This window comes from Apiospora phragmitis, assembly GCF_038363925.1.
Source record: "Apiospora phragmitis strain CBS 135458 chromosome Unknown utg000010l:1.0-9815664.0:1.0-9183399.0, whole genome shotgun sequence".
Classification (NCBI taxonomy): Eukaryota; Fungi; Ascomycota; class Sordariomycetes; order Amphisphaeriales; family Apiosporaceae; genus Apiospora; species Apiospora phragmitis.
Window position 1 is genome coordinate 6,431,297 of NW_027117409.1, and position 20,954 is coordinate 6,452,250.

The 20,954-nt window shown below is 53.5% G+C and overlaps 10 protein-coding genes across 10 annotated transcripts; 5 read left to right on the plus strand and 5 right to left on the minus strand.

Moving 5' to 3' along the window:
- Positions 1-853: 853 nt before the first annotated feature.
- Positions 854-1,424, plus strand: PG994_011718 (Histone H4; the record flags this gene model as incomplete). Its single annotated transcript, XM_066863127.1, has 3 exons — positions 854-863; positions 1,054-1,191; positions 1,261-1,424. 3 exons carry the CDS (start codon positions 854-856, stop codon positions 1,422-1,424), a joined length of 312 nt encoding a protein of 103 aa, XP_066712237.1.
- Positions 1,425-1,993: 569 nt separating this feature from the next.
- Positions 1,994-2,603, minus strand: PG994_011719 (uncharacterized protein; the record flags this gene model as incomplete). The annotated part of the gene is made up of 2 exons (XM_066863128.1): positions 1,994-2,306; positions 2,419-2,603. The coding sequence occupies 2 exons, from the start codon at positions 2,601-2,603 to the stop codon at positions 1,994-1,996; spliced, it is 498 nt and encodes a 165-aa protein (XP_066712238.1).
- Positions 2,604-2,952: 349 nt separating this feature from the next.
- PG994_011720 (mitochondrial 54S ribosomal protein mL60) lies at positions 2,953-3,479 on the plus strand (the record flags this gene model as incomplete). Its single annotated transcript, XM_066863129.1, is given in 3 exon segments — positions 2,953-3,002; positions 3,210-3,366; positions 3,384-3,479. 3 exon segments carry the CDS (start codon positions 2,953-2,955, stop codon positions 3,477-3,479), a joined length of 303 nt encoding a protein of 100 aa, XP_066712239.1.
- Positions 3,480-4,111: 632 nt separating this feature from the next.
- Positions 4,112-4,975, minus strand: PG994_011721 (uncharacterized protein; the record flags this gene model as incomplete). The annotated part of the gene is made up of 3 exons (XM_066863130.1): positions 4,112-4,514; positions 4,649-4,815; positions 4,910-4,975. The coding sequence occupies 3 exons, from the start codon at positions 4,973-4,975 to the stop codon at positions 4,112-4,114; spliced, it is 636 nt and encodes a 211-aa protein (XP_066712240.1).
- A 661-nt stretch (positions 4,976-5,636) lies between these two features.
- Positions 5,637-8,376, plus strand: PG994_011722 (nucleoporin NUP82; the record flags this gene model as incomplete). Its single annotated transcript, XM_066863131.1, has 3 exons — positions 5,637-5,985; positions 6,054-6,997; positions 7,087-8,376. 3 exons carry the CDS (start codon positions 5,637-5,639, stop codon positions 8,374-8,376), a joined length of 2,583 nt encoding a protein of 860 aa, XP_066712241.1.
- Positions 8,377-9,779: 1,403 nt separating this feature from the next.
- On the plus strand, positions 9,780-11,508 carry PG994_011723 (uncharacterized protein; the record flags this gene model as incomplete). Its single annotated transcript, XM_066863132.1, has 3 exons — positions 9,780-9,901; positions 10,001-10,959; positions 11,021-11,508. 3 exons carry the CDS (start codon positions 9,780-9,782, stop codon positions 11,506-11,508), a joined length of 1,569 nt encoding a protein of 522 aa, XP_066712242.1.
- A 1,757-nt stretch (positions 11,509-13,265) lies between these two features.
- Positions 13,266-14,202, minus strand: PG994_011724 (uncharacterized protein; the record flags this gene model as incomplete). Its single annotated transcript, XM_066863133.1, has 2 exons — positions 13,266-13,745; positions 13,954-14,202. The coding sequence occupies 2 exons, from the start codon at positions 14,200-14,202 to the stop codon at positions 13,266-13,268; spliced, it is 729 nt and encodes a 242-aa protein (XP_066712243.1).
- A 914-nt stretch (positions 14,203-15,116) lies between these two features.
- On the minus strand, positions 15,117-18,265 carry PG994_011725 (phosphatidylinositol 3; the record flags this gene model as incomplete). Its single annotated transcript, XM_066863134.1, has 4 exons — positions 15,117-15,325; positions 15,386-17,861; positions 17,927-18,113; positions 18,186-18,265. 4 exons carry the CDS (start codon positions 18,263-18,265, stop codon positions 15,117-15,119), a joined length of 2,952 nt encoding a protein of 983 aa, XP_066712244.1.
- Positions 18,266-19,641: 1,376 nt separating this feature from the next.
- PG994_011726 (histone-fold-containing protein) lies at positions 19,642-20,261 on the minus strand (the record flags this gene model as incomplete). The annotated part of the gene is made up of 2 exons (XM_066863135.1): positions 19,642-19,649; positions 19,934-20,261. The coding sequence occupies 2 exons, from the start codon at positions 20,259-20,261 to the stop codon at positions 19,642-19,644; spliced, it is 336 nt and encodes a 111-aa protein (XP_066712245.1).
- A 244-nt stretch (positions 20,262-20,505) lies between these two features.
- Positions 20,506-20,943, plus strand: PG994_011727 (uncharacterized protein; the record flags this gene model as incomplete). The annotated part of the gene is made up of 1 exon (XM_066863136.1): positions 20,506-20,943. One exon carries the CDS (start codon positions 20,506-20,508, stop codon positions 20,941-20,943), a length of 438 nt encoding a protein of 145 aa, XP_066712246.1.
- Positions 20,944-20,954: the final 11 nt, after the last annotated feature.

The following is a 20,954-nucleotide window of genomic DNA, read 5'->3' on the forward strand; positions in this document are numbered from 1 at the left end:
TCCCCCGAATAATTGACCGAGTTAAGGCGATTCCGCCAAATGGATCTCTAGTGCCATTTTCGAGGGTATACGGAGTAAGATCTACTATCTATGTTGTGCTGTCGGTGTGTCTGTGTCCTCTTAGCAGTAAAGTACACAAAATAAGGCTCAGCTCAGCTCAATTGCCTTGCTAGGCTGATAACCACTTCCGCACCACAGCTGAGATAAAGGAGCTGTTACAGGGCATGGGTAGGCAGCCTGTAAGGGAGGGGGGGGGACGGTCGTCGCAATCAAAGAGCACCTAAACCGAGAAGAATGAATGTGTGTTAAGCACATTTGATAGCTGATCAAAGCATCCAAATAATGGTAGGTGTGTTCAAGGCGAGAGCTGAAGGAAAGCACAGGCCTATTCCGCCGACGCGACAGGTCCAGTATGCACTACAAATATGAAAGCGGGTCCCAACTGATTTCCAATTGGGGGGGCTGCTAGTCAATCAAGCTCATGCAACAGCAAAGAAACGACACCAAAATCTGAGGACATCTCCGGACCTTGAAAGTGCCCGGAATTCATCGAGAAAATCAACCCAAGCGTTTCCGTATTGAATTAATTATTTAATTCCTTACCGCGACCAACGCAAGGCAACTGCCCCCAAATCAGCCAGATCCCCACCCCACTTTACTGATTGCAATCCAGCCCACGACAACATATAAGCCAACCCACCTGCCCACCCATCTCTTTTCACCTATTCTCTCTTTTCCGAATAGACTCCATTCCCGATCCATCAACATCCATCAAACAACCACCTTGACCATCGCGTCATCCAGCATTTTCATCCATCAACACCCTCACAAACACCACTAACCACTATCCAAGATGACTGGACGTAAGTGCATCTATTTCTTTTTCCCTATTCCACGTTGTCGGCGCGTCATGGCAGCGGCGATTCGTATGCGGTGTTGGCTCCCCCTCCATACACCGAAACGCGTCTCCACTATCGATTACACCACGCGCGCCTACATATGGGAGATCATCCTTCTATATCGTCTTCGTGTACTAATCCTCTTCTTTAATAGGCGGCAAGGGCGGCAAGGGCCTTGGAAAGGGCGGTGCCAAGCGTCACCGAAAGATTTTGCGTGACAACATCCAGGGTATCACCAAGCCTGCTATCCGACGTCTCGCTCGTCGTGGTGGTGTCAAGCGTATCTCTGCCAGTAAGTTTACCTGCCATGAACCCCATTACCCATAACAGAGTGCCGATTACTAACATGTTCCTTCTTCAGTGATCTACGAGGAGACCCGCGGTGTCCTCAAGTCCTTCCTCGAGGGCGTCATTCGTGACGCTGTTACGTACACCGAGCACGCCAAGCGCAAGACAGTCACGTCGCTCGACGTTGTCTACGCTCTGAAGCGACAGGGCCGCACCCTGTACGGTTTCGGTGGTTAAGCTACTTTCTGCTTTCCACCTGCCTGGAACATCTGTCTGTTACATTAATGGACGACTCCTGGGTTTGTTGCCTGCTGCAATGGCGGTACCAGCAGCACTATTTGCGTTTGGGTTACAGGGAATGGCATGATACACTCTGAATTCTTGTTGGCGTTGGAGGTTACTACTATGGACAATGGGTCTTTGCGATGAATTCCCGACTACAGGCATCTCTGAACGGCAGATGAGGCTTGTTGCAGCTATACCGTACGCTGAATACACTTGAGCATTGCGAAAGCTCTGCTTTGATTAATGAAATTGAACCCTTCTTCAGTGAATCTATTTGTGCATGTGTCCCATTTACATAATCACTATGTATTCGGTCCTGGTTATCGGGTGCCATAATCGGCAAAGGACCCCTAGAGCGATGCAAATTACTCGACTATGACACTGATGCCTATGACCCTACTACATAAGTACGTGACCATGGCCCTTAAGCAGTTTGCATTGGTATCTAAAAATCGCAAATGACCAACGCCGTAACACCATCCCTTGCCTTATTCACTGTAGTATCTACCCGTTTCTTTTTCTTACAAGTACTTCCTTCCAGCAGCCGCTACTCGCTGTCGGAACACAGGGCTGCGCACCTCCATGTTCACGCGATAGAAGGGGTTCATGATGGTCTTGACCCAGTTTTCGTACACCTCAACGAAGAAGTTGCGGACAGCTTCCTCGGTTTGCGGGCTCGTGGGATTCGCGGCGATGGATGTGGAAGCTCGAGACGAGGCGGCCGCTGCCGAGTTAGGCGTCATCGGTTGGTGGAGCAGGAGGAACTTGGTGTTGCCGGCGGTTATGTAGCAAGATATGAAGTTGTTGAAGAACTTGTCGACGTGTCTCAGATACCTGTAAAATATCATCAGGGGGCATGTTAGTGATGCGGGCTGTTTACTACGAAGAAGCAAGAAACCCCCCGACCCCTGGCCAGGGTGGAAGTAGTTGCTGGCATTAAACATACATATGTCCTGTGCCCCATTGCACTTCTTCGACAATATCTAGACTGCTGTGCAGGATGAATTGGTTCATGTGCCGCGCTGCCTCGTTGAAGCGCGACATGCCGTCGCCGCCCTGCTTGGAGGTGCCGAACTCGTGCTCGAAGAGCGGGTTGTCTTGGGTGCCGACAATGGCGAAGTAGTACGACATTTTCTGGATTTAAAGGGGTAGGAAATAGAGAGAGAGAGAAAGAGGATAGAACCCGACAGACAAGCAAGGGGAGGCTCTCTTGTGTGTTAACTCTTCTTGTTGGCGATCTCGGTACGGAGTAGCTTCCAGCGTCAATCACTAGAGTTGCTGCGTTTGCGGTGGCCGATGTGGGGCCCGCGGCGGACTCTCTCCCAGCGGATGAAAGCTTGGGAATGCAGGGATGTCGGGGATGTGTGTGGCTCGTGCCGATTTGGAGGGTGAGCTGCGAACTTTTTGACCAGACCTCTAAAAACGGTCATAGCACGCAGCAGCAGCAGCGCAGGAACAGCAAAACCCACCCGCACACACGATGTTCGGCGCTTTTCGATTCACAAACCCCTTATCGGGAGGTCTTCTATGGTACGTTGCACTTGAATGAGGGAGCGAACGCTTCAAAGGCGCAACGACAGGGCTGCATCCCATCCACACACCCAACCCGTCCCGACTACCGACTGGATGATGGCGGGGGAGGGAGGGCCTTGATACTGCGAAACAAGCCAGAAGGCGATACAGCGCACAGTACAGTACATATATTTTAACCATTGGCGATGGCCGCAATCATTACAGGAAGACCCCCTGGCGACTCTCGCGCTTCCAGAAGACCCGGCAACGAAGGCGGCTCCGGGCCGTCGACTCGGTCGTCGCGACCGTCGACGCCGCGCTCGCCAAGCAGGGCCAGACGCTCGCCGCCCTCGATACGTGGAAGGAGACGATGCCCACCGAGGCCGAGATGCTGCCCAGGACAAGTACACCATCTTCGACCGCAAGGAGAAGCGATACCGGAAGGGCATTCACAGTATGTTTCTCCCCTTCACCGATTCCGATATCTGCGTGTAGACGGATAGGCAGATACATATCACTGCGAGAGAGAGAGAGAGAGAAGGAATCATTATACTCCAGGTACTAACGAAGAACACCTACAGAATTGCCTAAGTGGACGAGAGTATCACAGCGATTGAACCCACCTGGATACTAAGCAACAAAGCGTGGGAATGACGAGGAGGAATAGTACTTTACATTTTATATTGTACAATCTTCGAGAGGAGAGGCAAATGAAACAGATGCGGATGAAATCAGCATGGAGGCCAAAGGGGGTTCTACCAAAGCGTTTGGGTGGGTTTGTACAATACTGTAACTCCGGCTTCAAGCTTCTGTGGCACAAGCTTGTGCATGTATATCAACAAGGCAGGCAAAGGAGCAACGAAATAACTTCAATCATGGCACGATTACCAAGCAAATCCGAGTATTCATACCAATGCGGTTCTGCTTGCTTAGCTCTGTGGGGTTTACGATGTGTAGGAGTCAACTGCCGACACAAACCCCTTCTCGTCTGCAACGGAGGGATTTCAGCACACCCATAGGCATCTAAAGCAGCTGGTCAAGGAAGAAACGACCCTAAGGGTATACCTTATCGTACAATACAACAAAATCCACGTTCCTCCCAACCTGCGCTCAACGCGGCCGCCGTCTCACCGCAGGCGTCCGTAATCCTCACGCATCTCGTGCTCGCTGTCACGGTTCTTCTCCGACTCGCGGAGGCGCTCCGTCTGCTGGATGGCGCGGCCGAGCCCGCCGCGGCCCTCGTCGAAGTCGTCGCGGTACTCGTCGCGGACTTGCCCGCCCGACTTGCCGCGGCCGTACTGGCGGCCCTCCTCAAAGCCCGGGTCCAGGTCGGTGCGGATGATGCGCTCGTCCAGCTTGGTGCCGCCGAGGTACTTGAGGCAGTCCAGCGCGTCCTGGTGCGTGTAGTACTCGACGAAGCAGAAGCCGCACGGCGTCTTGTTGAAGCGGTCCAGGCCCATGATGAGGCGCTTGATCTCGCCGCACTTGGAGAATAGGTCGTAGACCTGCTCCTCCGTCGTGTAGAATGAGCTGGAGAGGGCTGTCAGTTACGTACGCTGAAGTTGATTGTTGGACAACTTTATTGGCTTGTAGAAAGAAAGAAAAAAGGAACAAATGACGTAAGTCTCCTTTTCTGGAAGGGAGAGTGAGAGTGTATTGCTTACAGGTTGCCGACGTAAAGTGTGGTGGCATTTCTCAGAGGATCCTCAGGCGGCTCCTCCGGTTGCTGGTTGTTGGCCATCTCTGTGTCGCCATCCTTCTCATCGCGGTTGTTGCGATCATTCCTTCTTCCCTTTTTGTTGTTCTGCAGTCCGCTGTTGGTCAGTATTGTCTCATTCCTTACAGTCAAACGCTCTGCATCTTGTCTGCCAATGCCCGACCGCCGCCCTTTCTCATAATGAAGGGGTGTACCAGATGCGACTCACCCGGTTCAGATAGTACGCGCTGGGCCTGTCCAGCCTCTCGACTGTGTTCCTGAATCCGCCTCGCATTTTGAACCACACCGCTCTTTATGTGGTTTGGGGAAAGAAGCAACAGAGAAAACGGAGTGTATGCCAAATGCGTTTGGTTTAGCGATCTGGTTATGAGAGAGGCTGCAATATGGAGTGAAGCTGGTCGATCAGTGATATTGCATGAGGCTCAATTCAGCCTGTTGGACCGCTTTTTTGCTGGAGAAGCACCCGCGCGTTAGGCCTAAGGTACATAGGCTGTAGGTCCTTTTTGTACCTCGTTCTACCTGTAAGGTTACGGCGAGACGCGGTCGCGTGGCTGGAGCTTACCTCCTAGCTCCTAGCTCTTTTGCTGGTTGCTAGGTAAGTGCATACTTGCCTTGCAATTATTGTATGCATTTACCTAAACTTCTTATTAGTTTAGCTCCGTACAGGGATCTTCCAGCCTACTGGACCCGACCGAGAGCTGGCGCCCAAAAATTCCCAGATGCGTCCAACTGCTTGCATCGTCGTTGTTGCTGGCTCGTTGCTAAGGAATCCTACATCCTCTTCCTCCGACTAACCCACCCTCAAGTACCGCATTAATTCAACCGTCCTGCATACATTCCGCACCCAAACAACCCCGACAGAGGCAGTTTTCATCGCGCACAACATCCAGTCTCGAAATGTTTACTCGATAACTGGACATCAACCAATCAGAAACATGCCCAAGGTGAAAGCTTACACTCCGGCCTGGCTGTCGCGGCCTTCTCCAGGTCACCGAGTTTTTGCCCCTTCAGCTGGGGAACCCAGGCCTTCTGCCTACTCCTCGTCGAGGTCCGATCTCACCAAGACTGGCCCGCGCCGCACAATCGCCCAGTCCGGCTCTCAGGTTTTTGTCGCTGTTGGCAAGGAGATCAGATGGGTCGACCTAATCGAGCTCAAGGAGAAATGGCAAGAGAAGGATGTGAGAGGTCGGACAGACTTCCGAATCAAGCGCGAAGACTCCAATGGTCTCGACACGAATGAGCTGCTAGATGCTGCAGAGAAAAGAGGATTACGCCGGCTTCAGGGTGAGCATCGCGCATTCGGCATAAATGTTTCTGCTGTCAGGTTACTAACTACTGCAAGACCCTCACAGTTAATGTGGCCGCCGAAATTCGACAGCTCGTCATCTCTCCCCACGAAGACTACCTCGCTGTCTTGACTACACATACAGTTCGCATTATCGCTGTGCCGGACTTATCCCATCTGACGTCACCCACGAATGAGGTTATCAAGCCCAAGTCGTGGACTCTCGGACCTACGACGCACGTCTTCGATCGTTCTGCTGTTGCCTCGGCACTATGGCATCCCTTGGGAGTTAACGGCTCTGCTCTAGTGACAGTCACTACTGATGCTGTCGTGAGACTCTGGGAGTTATCCCCCAGCGATCGCTGGTCGTTCGACAAATCTACCCTGACTATCGACTTGAAGAAACTTGCAGATGGTACCTCATTGGACCAGAACTTTGCACCCTCGAACGATGCTTCTGGGCGGAACTTCTCAGCTGACTCGTTCGAGATGGATGTGGCCTCAGCTGCTTTCGCAGGCCGAGGCTCAGGGGGGTGGTCGCCTATGACCTTGTGGGTAGCAATGGGGCAAGGCGATGTTTATGCTCTTTGCCCCTTGCTTCCATCTCGATGGGCACCTCCTCCTACCTTGATTCCCTCGCTTTCAGTGGGTATTGTTGGCAACCTAGCAGCCATCGAAGACGACCCGGTCGTGTCCCTCGCGGCTAAATTGCTTGCGCAGCAACAGCTCGACTGGATGTCCGATTTGGATAACCAGGAGCCTGTCGAGGTTGATGGCCCTCTTGGGGAGCCCCCTGCCGAAGTCTATACCAGGCCATCGCGCCCCGGTGTTGTGCCTAGATTGCAAGGTCCATTCGATTTGGAGCTTGGTGTGGACGCCGAAGATGATATGGACATAGAGCTTACGGATATTTTCGTTATCGGGCAAAAGCTGGATACCGACGAGCTGATGATGGGGGAAGATGAGGAGCTGGAAGTTGACGATATCGATCAAGAGGGTCTGTCACTTAATGTGATCTGTCTCCTTTCGTCAAGTGGGCAATTGCGGATATGCCTCGATCTGGAAGGGGTTCAGGCCAAATGGTTACCTCCTAAAAACAGAGTGAGGAGATCACACGATCTCCGGATGATGAAAACGACTGCTCTCTGCTCATGTTCCAGACTCTCGACACCCTGAAGAGTATGGAAATGACAACCGATGGATGGCCCATGTTCAGCCCCGATGTTACTTCACGCTACGCCTTCTACGTCACCCACTCAACAAGTATCACATATTTATCTCTTTCACCCTGGGTTTTCCGACTCGAAAGTGAGTTGCGAGGCGAGTCGCAAAGTGGGCTGGACTTCAGGATGGATGTGCTCGTCCGAGGGCAGACCTCCACTCGTGAGAGGCTCTACACAAATCCAAGCCAGGGTGACAATTACCTGCCATTAGCAGCGGCGGTGGCTATTCGTGATCCGGACCTCGGCTACTTCATATTATCTGCGACCCCATTCGAGCCCATCGCCGTTGTGTTCGAGACTCCTGAGGATGAGTTTGAGACGATTCGCTCTGTTTCGCCCATGGTCCACCAAGAGGTCGACGTGAAACCTCTAGACTTCTACGAGCCCCGGCCAACTTTTCAGCCACCTCACATCTTTGAGAGAAGCTCAGCGCTTCCAGACTTACTTGAGAAGCTTCGGACGAGCCGGCACAAAGCGATTGTGCCCCAGGAAGTGCGCCTGTCTCCTGTGACATTGCAAGTCTTCACCGATGTTCACCAGCTCCTGAGCGAAGAGACACATGGACTGGGCGCGGCGACATCCGAATTGTTCCGTCGTTTGGAAAGCCTGCAACATGAATTAAGGCAACAAATCACCAAGGCGCACGAGGTCAAGGCGAGAGTAGAGGCGATCACGGGCGAGGATCATGCGGGAGACGGGGCTCCTGAATCAAGCAAGGCGGCCATCGAACGTCGCCTGGAAGCAGCTAAGCAAAAGAGCGGCGAGCTTAATCGCAGGCTCGAGAAGATGAGGAAGACAGTCAGCAAGGGGACTACTCGCGAACTAAGCGATAAGGAGAGAGCCTGGGTCAACGAAGTGAACGCCCTGGACGCTAGTCTGTATGGGTCTGACGCACCTACGGCAGATGGGCCTTCTCGCTTGAAGCACCTCGGCAAGAGGTACGATGAGGCGAAGGCACTCAGGGATGAATTGGTTCCCAGGGCAGAAAAGCTTGCCAACCCGGATGGCGACAGGGAAGACGGCTCAAGGCCATCCACGCCGGATCTCCGAATACCCTCCGAGCTCCGGAAAGCGAAGCTGAAGCAGGTACAAGGGTTACTCGAACGCGAATCGGCTCTGGTCGATGCAGTCAAGTCGAGGTTAGAGAAAATGTCTGTCACAGGCTGATTGGCGATGGAGGGACGAGGAGAGAGGTTACGCTAGCTCGTGCCAAGCAAACATCTGTTGTAACAATGAATGTAATAGTGACGATATTATGAGTTGGGGTAGAACATGTTGATTTCGTGCATTTGACACAGGCAATTCGATCAAATCCAGTTGATCTGTGAGGCTCTCGGCCATGGGTAACTTGATCTCGGAATGACTGGATGGGCTTTTCTGCTCCTCCAGCTGATTTCCTGGCACATGTCGCTACTGTGGGGTTCGTTGAGCAAGAAAGGTGTGTTAGACAGCGACTGTTTTGTCGATCACTTCCTGATTCCTTCCTTCGTCTCCTATTTATACCTACATGTATCATATGCCGTGGCGGGGTTGGGCAGGCACTGCGACGATCCTCTGTGAAAACGTGGAGGTCTGGACCGGGTCTGGGGGTGCCCAGTAGTGTCAGACAGACATGCAGCCTTGCGTGCGTTGGCCGAGTCCGATGTCACGCAAAGTCGGCCGAGGACGATGAGATGGTGTCGAAAGTGGTGAGTGAAGCTTGGACGCCTTTAGGAGCAATCGGCTTGCTTTCCTTCGCAATGAGCTGTCAGTCGGCCGTCTTTCTCTCTCATTCGCAAGTATAAGTATTTAAGCTGGCCCCCTTTCCCTCTGCCAGCAAGCTTTTGTGCTGCTCGCTTTTCCGTCTATTTTCTTGCGATACCAGCTCTTTGGGACACCTTGGGCCATTCGTCTTACAACACAGCACTGCAACAGCAAACCGCTGATCTTTCGATGCTCATAGGTCCAGACTCTCCAACCCCCATCCGGCTGCAGTGCAAGCACACCCATGTTCCCGCCTCGCCTCACTTTACTTTCTCAATGGCCCGGCAGTCGGGTTTCTTGCCACCATAACCCTATCTGGGTTGATGCCATATGCGGTCTCGAAGTTAATATTGAGACCCGATACAGCTGATATAGCTTCGATACTTATATTATTCAGTCGCCACTCCATCTATGCTTCGGTCTGTATACTTGTCGGGCAACAGTTCCCGGGTTCAGGCTGATAGAAATTGGCTGCCTTTCGAGTTGCGACGTCGAGACGTCTTGGAAAATGGTGAGGCGGCGGCGATACGAGGTGTTACAGGAACAAGGGGATACCTGCCTAATAAGATAGAGCAAGCATGATGGTGACGCTGTGATACACTCCATCTCTCCTTTGTCTGGACTCGCATGCCAGAACCACGGGAGCTCCAATCAAAGACATGTTCGTACCAGGCAAGCGGGTAGTTGCTTTTGGGCCTTGTTCTGGCTGATGGCGCTGCGAGGGTCGGTCACCTCGAGGAATATCCTTATCAATGGTCTTGGCCTCCTGGTGCTCTTTGGCATCAATACACTTGTTTGTGTATATAAGCAAGCGATCCGCTGTCAGAATGCATACCATCGTAGATCACGATTCATCCGACATTGTTCATGTTGCTCGTCCCGGCAGTCTCCCTGATTCACCAATTGCTCCCTCATCCCTATTCCCCTATCCAAACCATGGCGCCAGCCGGTTTGCAGATGGTGCTTGTTGACTACAGGGGTCAAATCATTGGTGCGTTCTTGCTTCCCTTCAACACATTGTTAAGTGAGTTCAAACAGACTGACCTAGGGTTGCCTCAGAGAACTGCGAGTTCCTCACTGCCAAAGCTGAATTCATCTCCATCATCACGGCCAAAGAGCCGACTGGCAAAATCAAGGCCATTGTCCTCCGTACTACTAATAACAGCGAGACGCGAGAGCCTCTGATCGCCTCGGATCCTTTCGACACGGTCCAAGCAGCCATTGAGTCGCTACACGCGAAGTCCTCCGAGGCCGTCCAGCTCTACATCATGACCAATGGCTACGCGGAGCCCCGCGACCTCGACGAGGTCAAGGACGATGGTGGTGACGAGGACGACAATGAGGATGACAATGCATCTGTCGTGTCCAGCGACTCGGCGGCGTCGAGTAACGCCCCGTCTGTATGGAGTGCGACCTCGGATACTGCGGCTGAGGTAATCACCCCTGCCCAAACGACATCCTCCTCCTCTTCCCGAGGAAGCCGGCCAGCTCCCCTTCCGGCTACCAAAAGCCCCAAGAAAAGCAAGGCTACCAATGGCCGCAAAGGCCGCAAGCCCCCTACTACTGCTGCTGCCGCTGCTGCTCGGAAACCCCACGACGATTACTACAGTGAAGACGACGATGATGATGACACAGAGCCTCCTCGCGTGAGAATCATCCACAACCCCGTGAGACAAACGGCGCCCCCTTCATCGAAAGCTGCAGGACGTCACACGCCTCGCCAACCCCCACCGCCGCCATCGTGGTCTGGCCCTGGCGCACCCACTCCATCATCACACGGTTTTGGCTTCGTCTCGCACCCGGGCCCTCCTCCCCCTGACATGGGCGCCCACCCGCAGTATGCTCCAAATCAGAGAGCGATGCCCCCACCTCCGCCGCCGCAACCCTCCATGGCCCATGGTCTACCCCTTATCAGGTCCACCACTACCACCACCACCACCACCACCACCAGGGGCGGCACCGGCACCGGCACCGCCTCATATGGGCGGGAATGGCGCGAATCTTCGGGTTGTGCAATACCAACAGCAGCTGCTGCAGCGACAACAACAGCAGCGACAACAGCAGCAAGCTATGATGACTTACAACGCCCACAATGCCAACAATGCCAACCATGCGCCGCCGCCCGCAAAGCTGCACGACGTCCGCCTCACCATCACCTGGCTCCACCACTCCTCCGCCCGCGTCCTCGAGACGGTGCGCCCCTCGCTGCGCGCCCTGCAGGACGCCGCCCTCGCCTACGTCCGCAGCAACCCGCACGCCTTTGAGAACGTGACGGCCGCCGACACCGCCCCCTCGCCGCTGCTGCCCCTTCCTCCTCCTCCTCCTCCTCCTCAAGCGTGCATGCGGCCAGGGGGCGCCCCGCCGCCTCCTCCTCCCATGGCCATGACGACCGGCGTCTGGGCTCTGCGGTCCGTCGTCAAGAGGGCCTGGTTCGGCGACGAGAGCTGGGACCTCGCGAGCTACCGGGGCGGCGACGACCTGACTAGGCTGTTCGCCTCGCTGGGGCAGGGGACCATTCCCCGGCTCGAGGTCGAGGTGGACTACCCGCGTCCGTAAGCGTGGGGTGGCGCGCCCCGGGGGGGGGGGGTTGCTACGTGTATGTTTTCCGATCGGTTGAGCTATTTCTTTTTCTTTTTCATCTCGGTATCTTTTCAATGGTCTGTTCTATCCCGGCTTTTTCTCTTATTTCTCCTCTAGAAAAGTCTAGAAACGGAACATGTCATTTTCCCTTCCTGCTTGTGTGGGTGTCTTGAGTGGGTGGGTGGACAAACGGCGGTCCCGCCGCGGGTTATCAGCACGTGGGAATATGAAGCCATTGGTATATTTATTTTGGGGGTGGGGGTCGGAAGTTACGAAACGTCAACTTTGTTTACGAGCATGCGATAGTTGCTATCTCTCTCCTCACTCGACATTCGTGTTCTGCTGCGGCTGTGTTGTTGGTCTGCCGAGACCCGGGCGGACCCCTTACTACTGCCGGACTACGACCCGGGAACAGTTAGAAATTCCCTCAAAGGTCGTTTATACTGAAGCTTCACTTTGAGTTACGACTCCCACCCTCCCTTGCATGATTGGGAAGCGCTGGGGGGTGGAGTCGTGATGCGTGGCGCCCGCGGGGGTTACTTATGGATTAACGGGGGAGGGGGATGAGGGAGCCCGCAATCAATATGATGATTCAACATCATCCGAAGCCGCAGCTTAGTCCTGGCAGTCCAACAAGGCCGCTACGGACATGATATAGTTCCAAGAAGAGGATATCTCGAGAAACTATCGGTTTGTAGGGTGCGGGCAATTCTCGACTCCGCCCCTTTATTACTGTCTTTTTACATCACCCCTTATGGTACATTAACAGGTAAATAGAAATCTTGGAAGCAGCTGTATTTTTCTTCAAGCATTTTACTGTTGTATTTACTGTGGGTTTTATACAAACTAATCCGGTTTCTATACGTGTATTGGACGAGTGATGTTTACTCAGCTTGAACTATAGATGCCACTGTTGTTTGGGAAACCGGATGGAGATCGACAATGTCCGATGGTAGTTGTTCATGTGTATCCTCAACTTGGCCTGCATATGCACCAAGCGGTCTACAACGGTGTACGCTGTGGTGGCGGTGAGGCGAACAAGGCTGAGAGAGCCATCACACCGCTTTCCACCTCCCACCCCTTTGTCCTCGTAGGCGAGCACATAGGATTGGCCGAAAGGCAGCCATCTCGGAATTTGATGCCGGCCTTCGGCTCCTAACAGACAAATCAATGCTCGATTTCTATTTCTATTTATGTACAAAGGCCATGTGGCACCGACCGTCCATGTTCATCCAAGCTCCGCTGGTCGAATTGACCAATCACACCAAAACAGGCGCCCAAGTCATCGTTTTCCTTTTCGCTATGTCGTGCTCGGGCAACGCCAGGTTTGAGTTGCACTCGCTGCGACGGCGTCGCCATGAAATTCTTTGAGAAATCGCTCGCCTTACTAAGTCGGACTACGTCGGAATGGACTGCATGCCGTTGCATCCGGAACGCCTGGTACTTCTTCCTTCCCCGGGTGCATCGGGGACATCCAGCCAGGGCAGCCTATCGTATCAAGTTATTCGGCGCGCAGCATGATAAGGTTCGTGTCCTATGCAGCTGTCTTAGACAAGCACGACTCACCTGCCTCGCTCCGACCGGGCGACGACCATGCAATATTGGCTGGACTATAGAGCTCGCTGCGGTCTTCAAAGCCAAAACGCAACCTACTTCAAAATATGTAGCTGGGCTCAAGTGGGCAGGTAAGCTTACTTAGCCAGGTTCCGAAAACCCGCGGGGGTCATGCGGCATTACTTTCTCTCTGAACCCTCATGGGCCGCGTCACCGGCGCTGGCGTCGATATTTTTCGCCTTCTCTGGGTCTTCATATGGGGCGTTAATTCTGCCAGTTGGCTGCTGTTTGGAACGCCAAGGGGGCGTCGAGCCCTGAGTGCTCACCGCACCTACGGCCTCCTTAGCAGCACCCGTGTTTGCAGAACCACGCATGTAGGCCTGACCAGGTGGCTTCGTAGTGTTTGAAATCTCCGGTATTGGACTTGACGGGACACATAATGGACTCGACAAAGGCTGGAGTGTCTCGGATCCCGTGCTCGGAGTCCCATAGTCTTCCTGAGTGTCGTCAGCAGCCATGGAGTGATCCCCTTTGGCTCCCTCATAGAGCGTGGCCCGGCTGGCCTTTATCAATTCCTCCTTGACTATATCGTCCTTAAGTCTCTCGTCCCGTTCAGCCGCGGGGGCATCGAAGAACAAGCCGCGGTAAAAGGCGTCTTTCTGGATTCTTGTCATATAGGCATCTGCAACACGGTCACTGCGTACACTGCGTTGACGGTCGAGCTAGAAACACCAGTCAGCGGGGGTAGGATTGTACTGGCCATGGAGGACCTCTTCACATAGTGGTCGGAGGTTGCAGGCATTAATACTGAAGAGGTGCCGAGAGGTGATAGGGAGAAGAAGAAGGAAAGGAAAAATCACTGCTTACAAAATCAAGAGCACCCTTCATATACTTCTTCATGTACTCGAGGAGTTCCTCAACGTATCCAACATCGATGTCGTCTTCAAAGTCGTGGCCCCCATTGATTCCCTCATTCAACTTGGTCGCGAAGCTCAGAGGTTTGTCATGGTGAACACCCTTACAAACCAGAGCGCAGACGATCCGAACGTCGTTGGAACTCCAGGAACGAGAAAGTCTGGGGGAATTGCAGCTACGTGACGAATAGAGCGAGGACATGCTGAATGCTCGTCGTGGTTGCAGAGGGTAGGAGAGGAAAGTAGTGTCAAGCTGAGCAGGCTGGATGTCATCGACAAGCCTGTCCTTGTGAAAATACAGAATGATAATTCGTCAGCCCTACATCCAGAGTTGAGCGATGTGATGAGATGGCCGGAACCCCCTATCGTCGTCCGTTGAGGTGAGTTGATGCAAGGATGGCCGATGTGGGAAAATATGCCCTCTAATCAGCATCACTACAAGCTCGAGGAATACTGTAGAACGATGAGAGGATGCTTAAGCCATAAACAGCTGAGGTTCTATAGTGGCGAGGCGGGTAGGTAGTCGAGAGGCAGCCGAGTTCCCTTGGACTCGCCCGCTTTTCACAGGACACACCACTCGAAGAGAGAAAGAGCGAGCCAGAGGTACTTTCCTAGCAGCAAAACAAGGGTAGAATATACCATAACGCCGATTTCCTGACATTGGGGAGCAGCGACACATGCGGGCGACTGCAGTGCCGGGGGCAGCAACTAAGGTAGAGAGCAGCAAACAGTATGTTGGTATTGCGTGGGTGAAATCAGTATCGGTATGTGTATATATAGATAGATATTCACGCATCGGACTTCAAGTAGGCCATCATTGCCCACCAAAATCCTGTTCATTTCAGCCCAACATGCCTTTTCGGATGAAGAACTATCCTGTTCTGCTCAACCACGAGTCTATAGCCTGACAACGCCGCCCAGATGCCATAGTGATCCTGCTTATGCCACCCACCCTCCTGGCCTCCCCTTCCTCAAGCCAAGCCGCTCAAGAGCGCTATGAGTTCCAAGTTTAATATATGCCCTGCGTCCGATATTGGAAGGTATCATAGCTGAGATCACCGGATTAGTATATATATATATATATCCGAGGTACACGGGGAAAAAAAGAGAGATAACTCACAGTCGCGTGTAGTAACTACCCAATGACTTTCCGACCAAGTCCGTCTCCACAAAGTTTTCTGCCTCCTCGGCACTGAGGTGCAGCTGGAAGCGCTGCCTCAGGGTGTTGGTGACATGTGCGATGCCTACCGCAAAGCAGGGCATTTTCGAGTCGCGGCCCATCATGCTCACGAGATCGATGATTTTGTCCGCAGAACGGCGTAACGCTACACCCACATGATCAGTATGAAGCCTCCCAACTGGCCGTATCCTAGTTTCCGACTCACCTTGGAACGCTTGCTTGCACAGCTTCTTGAAATCTTCGAAATCCTCCGAGCCCACACCACCCAGGACTTCGACATATTCATGGGTCAGCTTGAAAGGGGCCGCCTCGAAACCAACCGAACCGGGAGAGTTGGACAGCATGAAACCAAAATCGATGTGGATAATGTGCCCCTCGTTGTCGACGAGGACATTGCCGTTATGGCGGTCCTTTAGTTGGATAACGTAGGAGATGACACTGTAGGCCGCCAATGACCGCTTGAACGCATCAACCGCTGCTCTGTGGGCGTCGCTATCTACAGCCCCAAACGTCTTCACGAAATGGTCCTTGAGCGTCGCTATGCGCCGTCGTGGATTCGCTCCAGAATCGATGGTTGCCAAGGTCAAGCTTCGCTTCAAAGAATGCAACGACACGCCATTTGTAATGGTCTCGACAAGACCAGAGGATTCGCCAGTGACTAATATTCGCATAAGTTTAACCCATACGGGAGTACCTGCTTCGACCCAGATTTTGTCGCACACTTGAATCAGCTGGCAAGCAAATGCTTCTTGCCGAAGATCTGCCCCTGTCTTGACGATGACGCTCACCAGATCCCAGCTTTTCATCCACCCGTAAGGTGATGACTTGCGAATACGCTCTTTCTTTTGCTGCCAGGCTTCGCCGAAGACTGCGGCGCTAGGGTCATCCCTATCACCTTTCCGCTGAACCCCGCCCGTCATGGCATCGTTTTCCATCCGCGCCTGGCCCGCGCTTTCAATCAAGGCTGGCTCCAAGTCGGGCTCGGGCTCGGGATTGGGATTCTCAGCGGCAGCGGCAGCGGCGGCATTCGCGGCGCTTGCTCGTGCGATGATCAGGTCGAAAGTTGGACCTTGGCCGTCATCTACGTCGAAATTCTGTTCCTCGAGGCTCTGCATGCTCGCAATGATCTTAGCTCGGATAGCAGCAACCTCGTTGCGTGGCCGTTTGCCGCTGGTGGCCTCCAGCTGAGCCAGCATTTGCGACGCAGTCCGCATGTGGGTTGCTAATGCGGAAAAGTCCGGCTGGTCTACCGAGTTGTTGATCGGGTTGGTGATGGTCATTTTCCTCAGAGTTCCTGAAATCCCCGGGCTACTAGATCGCGAGGTAGATGTGGCCGAGGTTCTCGGTGTTGCTGTCATATCCGACACATTAGAGATGGTGGTAGTGCCGCTAGGCAAACGCACCGGGTGTGCTGGAAGCTTGCCGTCCTTCTTGTTCGCCGCGTCATCATCGAAAGGCTTCAGCATAGGTGAGCTACCAAGGTCACCAGAGGTAGGCTCGAAGACGCTGTCAACAATCGGATTAGCTGACTCCCCGGCTCGCCCGTTCGCCGACATCCTCGGCGCATCGCTTAGATCGAAAAGACGCTTGCGAATACCCTGCTCGGCCAAGAGAGTCGCAATCAATCTCTGGTTGTCTGCCGAGTCGGGATCAAATGTGAAATCGTCTCTCAGAATCTCCACCATTAACAAGAAAGGTACCTTCTCTGCACTATTCAACACTGTAGCCTCTGCCGGATTTACTCTCACAATCCGGTGGTGGCGACTTCTCGAAGGCGAACCGTCAACTAGCGTAGGAGGACATATCACAGGGATGTCTAATTCGGCGGGCAGGTCCCTCGCAATGAGCGCCAACTCCGCGCGCAGGGCGCTGAGACGAGCTTGCTTGGGGACGATAACGAGACGATTCGAGATGTCTTCGAGCGCGGTCAGGAAAGCGGTCTGGCAGCGGAAGTAATTTTGGCGCAAAAGGCGAGCTTTTTGTATCGATGTCATCTCGGACTGATTCAGGAGCGTCTTGACATGGTGGGAATGTCTACGTGAAAGGTTGTCGGCTGGGCGGGGGAAGACCGCTGACATCGGTGTCGCTGGTTGCGTGACTCTGCCCGGAGTGCGTATATCAGGCAGGGGAAGCGAAGACGAGCTCAGCCGCGCATCTAGCAATTTGCTGTCAATATAAGCCGGTTTGCGCCCATTCTTATTATTCGGCGCATCTTTCGGCGACGAGCCAGCCGACGGCGAGCGTGCTAGTACAGGCGGCGGCGACTTGGGTTCTGTCGGTGATTTGATCTCCTCGGAGTACAGCGAGCTCGTTGTTCGGTGGCCCTCGCGGCGCCTCGAAGACTTCGTTGTCCCGGCAGTTACAGTTTGGCTCCTCATTGGTTTAGGCGTCTGACTTGTTTCCGAGATGACGTCGCCATCTGGCTGAGCCCTCCTCGCTTGCGCGACAGCTAAAGGGCCGGCCCATTGTGGCAGCAGTGGCACTCCTATGCTTGCTATCACGAAACTGGCCAAAACCGTAACAGGGAGAATGTTCTCCTTGATCTTCTCATGCCTTACTGTATCCGAGTGGCCGAAGACGATATGTTGCACCTTGTTGTACACCCTCCGGCAGGTTCTGAAAGCTTGTGCTTGGGGCGTCGAGGCGAGGTCGTGCAAGTACGTTTGAAACAGCCAAAATGTCTACAAAGCGTCTCAGTATTCCCGTTCGTTCGTTCTGCCGTTAAGACAAGGACAGGGTATCAAACCAGCAGAGCAGCAGTAACCGATTCCTCGCAGAGGTCCAACAGGAATTCTTCCAAGGCCATAGACTCATTGTCGACGCTGATTATAAGGTGACATAGCTGGGGGAGGAAGAACTCGATGTCCTCGTAGGGGAACTGGCGGAGCTTCGAGCACAGGACATAATGGATGCCAACGTGATCTGCGTAACGTCTAGAGGAGGCGGGAGCGCGGTGGTGAGATGGGCGAACATCCTAGAGCGGGTCGGGGGCCGGGGCTACTCACGAGAGATAGGAGACGGAGAGGAAGGGATTTTGGTTGAAGACGTCGCTATCGATGAACCGCTGCAGGAGCTTCCACGACATAGCGAATTGTCGTCACCGCACGCACAGCCGCCAGGTGGTTAAGAGAATGGATCAGGGAGCGGGACGAGCGGCTTCATCGGATTTGTGCATTTAACCTGGGATAGAGCTCTGTCATGTCATGTTATGGCCCATGGGAGAGAGAGAGGCGAAGCGAGGGCGGAATTGTTCTTTTATGAATCGGGGAAAGGTTGAATTGAACGATTTCTTGGTCCATTTGAGTTGAGGTATTGGTCCAAATCAATCTGTCCACCAGGTCCAGGTCCAGGTCCAGGGCCAGGGGTGGGCACCGTGGGCTGCTGTCCGTTCAGTTCTGCCACCTAAGCAAAGCATCCGCCAATGAGCAAATCCATCAATTGCAGCTAACGGCTACTCGGCGTTGCGGGTCTTGCTTCATGCGTACCTGCCTCTCTACAACTTACCTAGAGTAAGCGAGTAAGCAATCGTCAGTCCTTTCTCTTCCTTGTCCAATTTCGAACTCTCCAAGGCCCGCCAAGCCGCCCGATGATTCGGCCTAGGCCAGTCTCGGTCAGTACCTGGGGAGCTGCAATTTACCTGGCAATTGCCGGTGCCTCGGCGCCTTTGTACATTGAAGTATCGTCCTTTATTAGGTTCAGACAACTTAGACAGATTATGTAAGTACCTGTCATCCATGAGCTTGTATTGAAGACAGGTCGCTAATGTTGTGCATATGTACTTTGTAGGCAACCCGAGTTCCCGTGTATTGGTATATTCATCAGGTAGCCAGCCATCATTATAAAAATTATGTTCCGAAATATATAGAACTTGGCGTTTTGACCGTCTCTATTATTATACTGGCAATATACTCAGTAACGTGATTTTCGATAGTTGCAGACAACTACTCTCGCATTATCCATATCACGTGCTTACTGTACAAGTGGTATCTGCAATCGACCAAATATTTGAAACAAAGGCTTCCAGGTCCTAGAAAGAATTCGTCCTACGGCATTATCTCGGGTTGGCGACCAGAATCTATCCTTATATATCCGCTTTCATGTCTTTTTTCCCTTCTGTTTTTCTTCTTGTCATACCAGGGCGCAGGTAGAGGACATCACACATACGTATTGGGTTGGAGGCTCCATCTTACCACGAAATGATGGATACGCCGGTGAAACAGCGGGATGTGTTGTGACATTATAAGGCCGAAACTGTCTTTGCGTGTGTGGGTTACCGTAAGCGCGTACATACTTGTGCACAAATACATCATAGCAGCTCGCTGGGCCAGTCAACAAGGTATATCACGAAATCGCTGTTCAGCCAAGTTCAGCCACCAGAGGATGACTGAAGAATGCGCATCGCGTCCACCGGCGAGTACACGTACAAGCAACAGTTTAGCCTGAAGGCCATGGATTGTTGGATCAACGACCTGAATTCGGTCATTTATATTAGATTCGTGAACAACCAGTTGGATAACTCTCTCCGAAGGCCATGCTATGTGTGAAGGCTCGGAATGCCACAAGTCAATTTTGGAGCAACAATACGCCCTGGGAATCCTCAACGCCGGGAGTGTATGCTTAACCTATCTGAACGCCACCAGGCGACCCGACCGTCGCCCTCATAATTCATACCGTACGGACCGTAACCTCGTAAAGACGCAAGAAAGGACATGAGTGGTGGTGGTGGTGCGACGCCCGCCCCCTCCCCTCCTACGATTCCGCCTTCTTCTTCCTGCCGCCTCGCCGCTTCTTGGGCTGTGGCTCGACCTCCTCTTCGCTCTCCGTTCTCGACCTTGGCCTTGCCGGCTCTCGACGTGTCCTCCCTTCTCGCTGACCTTGGCCACGATCTCTCGCAGGAAGTCCCACTCGTTATTTGAGTCTATAGCTTGCTTGAGCATCTGCGCCGAGATCCTCTTCGAGTTCCTCTCCTTGGCGACGTCGGCACTCTTTGTGACGATCTGCACCATGAAAAGCTCCAAGGCTTTGCCGACGGCAATGGGTGTTTGCTGGGCGACCTTGCCGACCTCTTCGTCTGCCTGCATGATGCGCTTGATGCGTGCCGTCGGGAACTTTGTCTTGACGGGGACGGGGCGATCTCCGCCTCTTCTTTCATCTGAGAAGCCTTGCGGGGTGGCATGGCGCTGACGGGTTCCGGCTCAGCCGGGAACTCGTGTTTAATTGGTGGCCGCGACGCAGGCGACGGTGGCGCGAGTGCTGGTGCTGACGCAGCAGGTGCAGGTGCAGGCGGTGGTGGTTGGTACTGGTTCGCGTTGTGGTTTGCTGGGAATGCAGGTGGAAAATAAGGTGGTTGTTGTTGTTGCTGCTGTTGCTGTTGTTGTGGATGGCTACTTGGTGCCTGTTGTTGGTGGTACTGCGCCTGAGGTTGGGGTTGCGGCGGTTGCAACTGTAAGGGCACCTGCTGCTGCGGCGGCGAATATTGGTGTTGGAGATAGAAAGGCTGCGGCAGTGCGGCATAGGACGGTGGGGGTGTTTGCCGGGGCTGCTGGTGGTGCTGTTGGTGCTGGGGTTGTTGGTGGTGTTGATGTAAACCGTAATGGTGCGTTTGCTGCTGCTGCTGGAGAGGCGAAGAATGCTGTAGTTGTGGTGGTTGCGGAGGATAGTTCTGCGGAAAGCTGTGGTGGGGCTGCAACGACGAGCTGGAGTATTCAGGGATGCCGGAATTTGCATAGGTTGGGAGCGCAACTGGCTCTGGCCCACTCGTGAAAAAAGAAGAG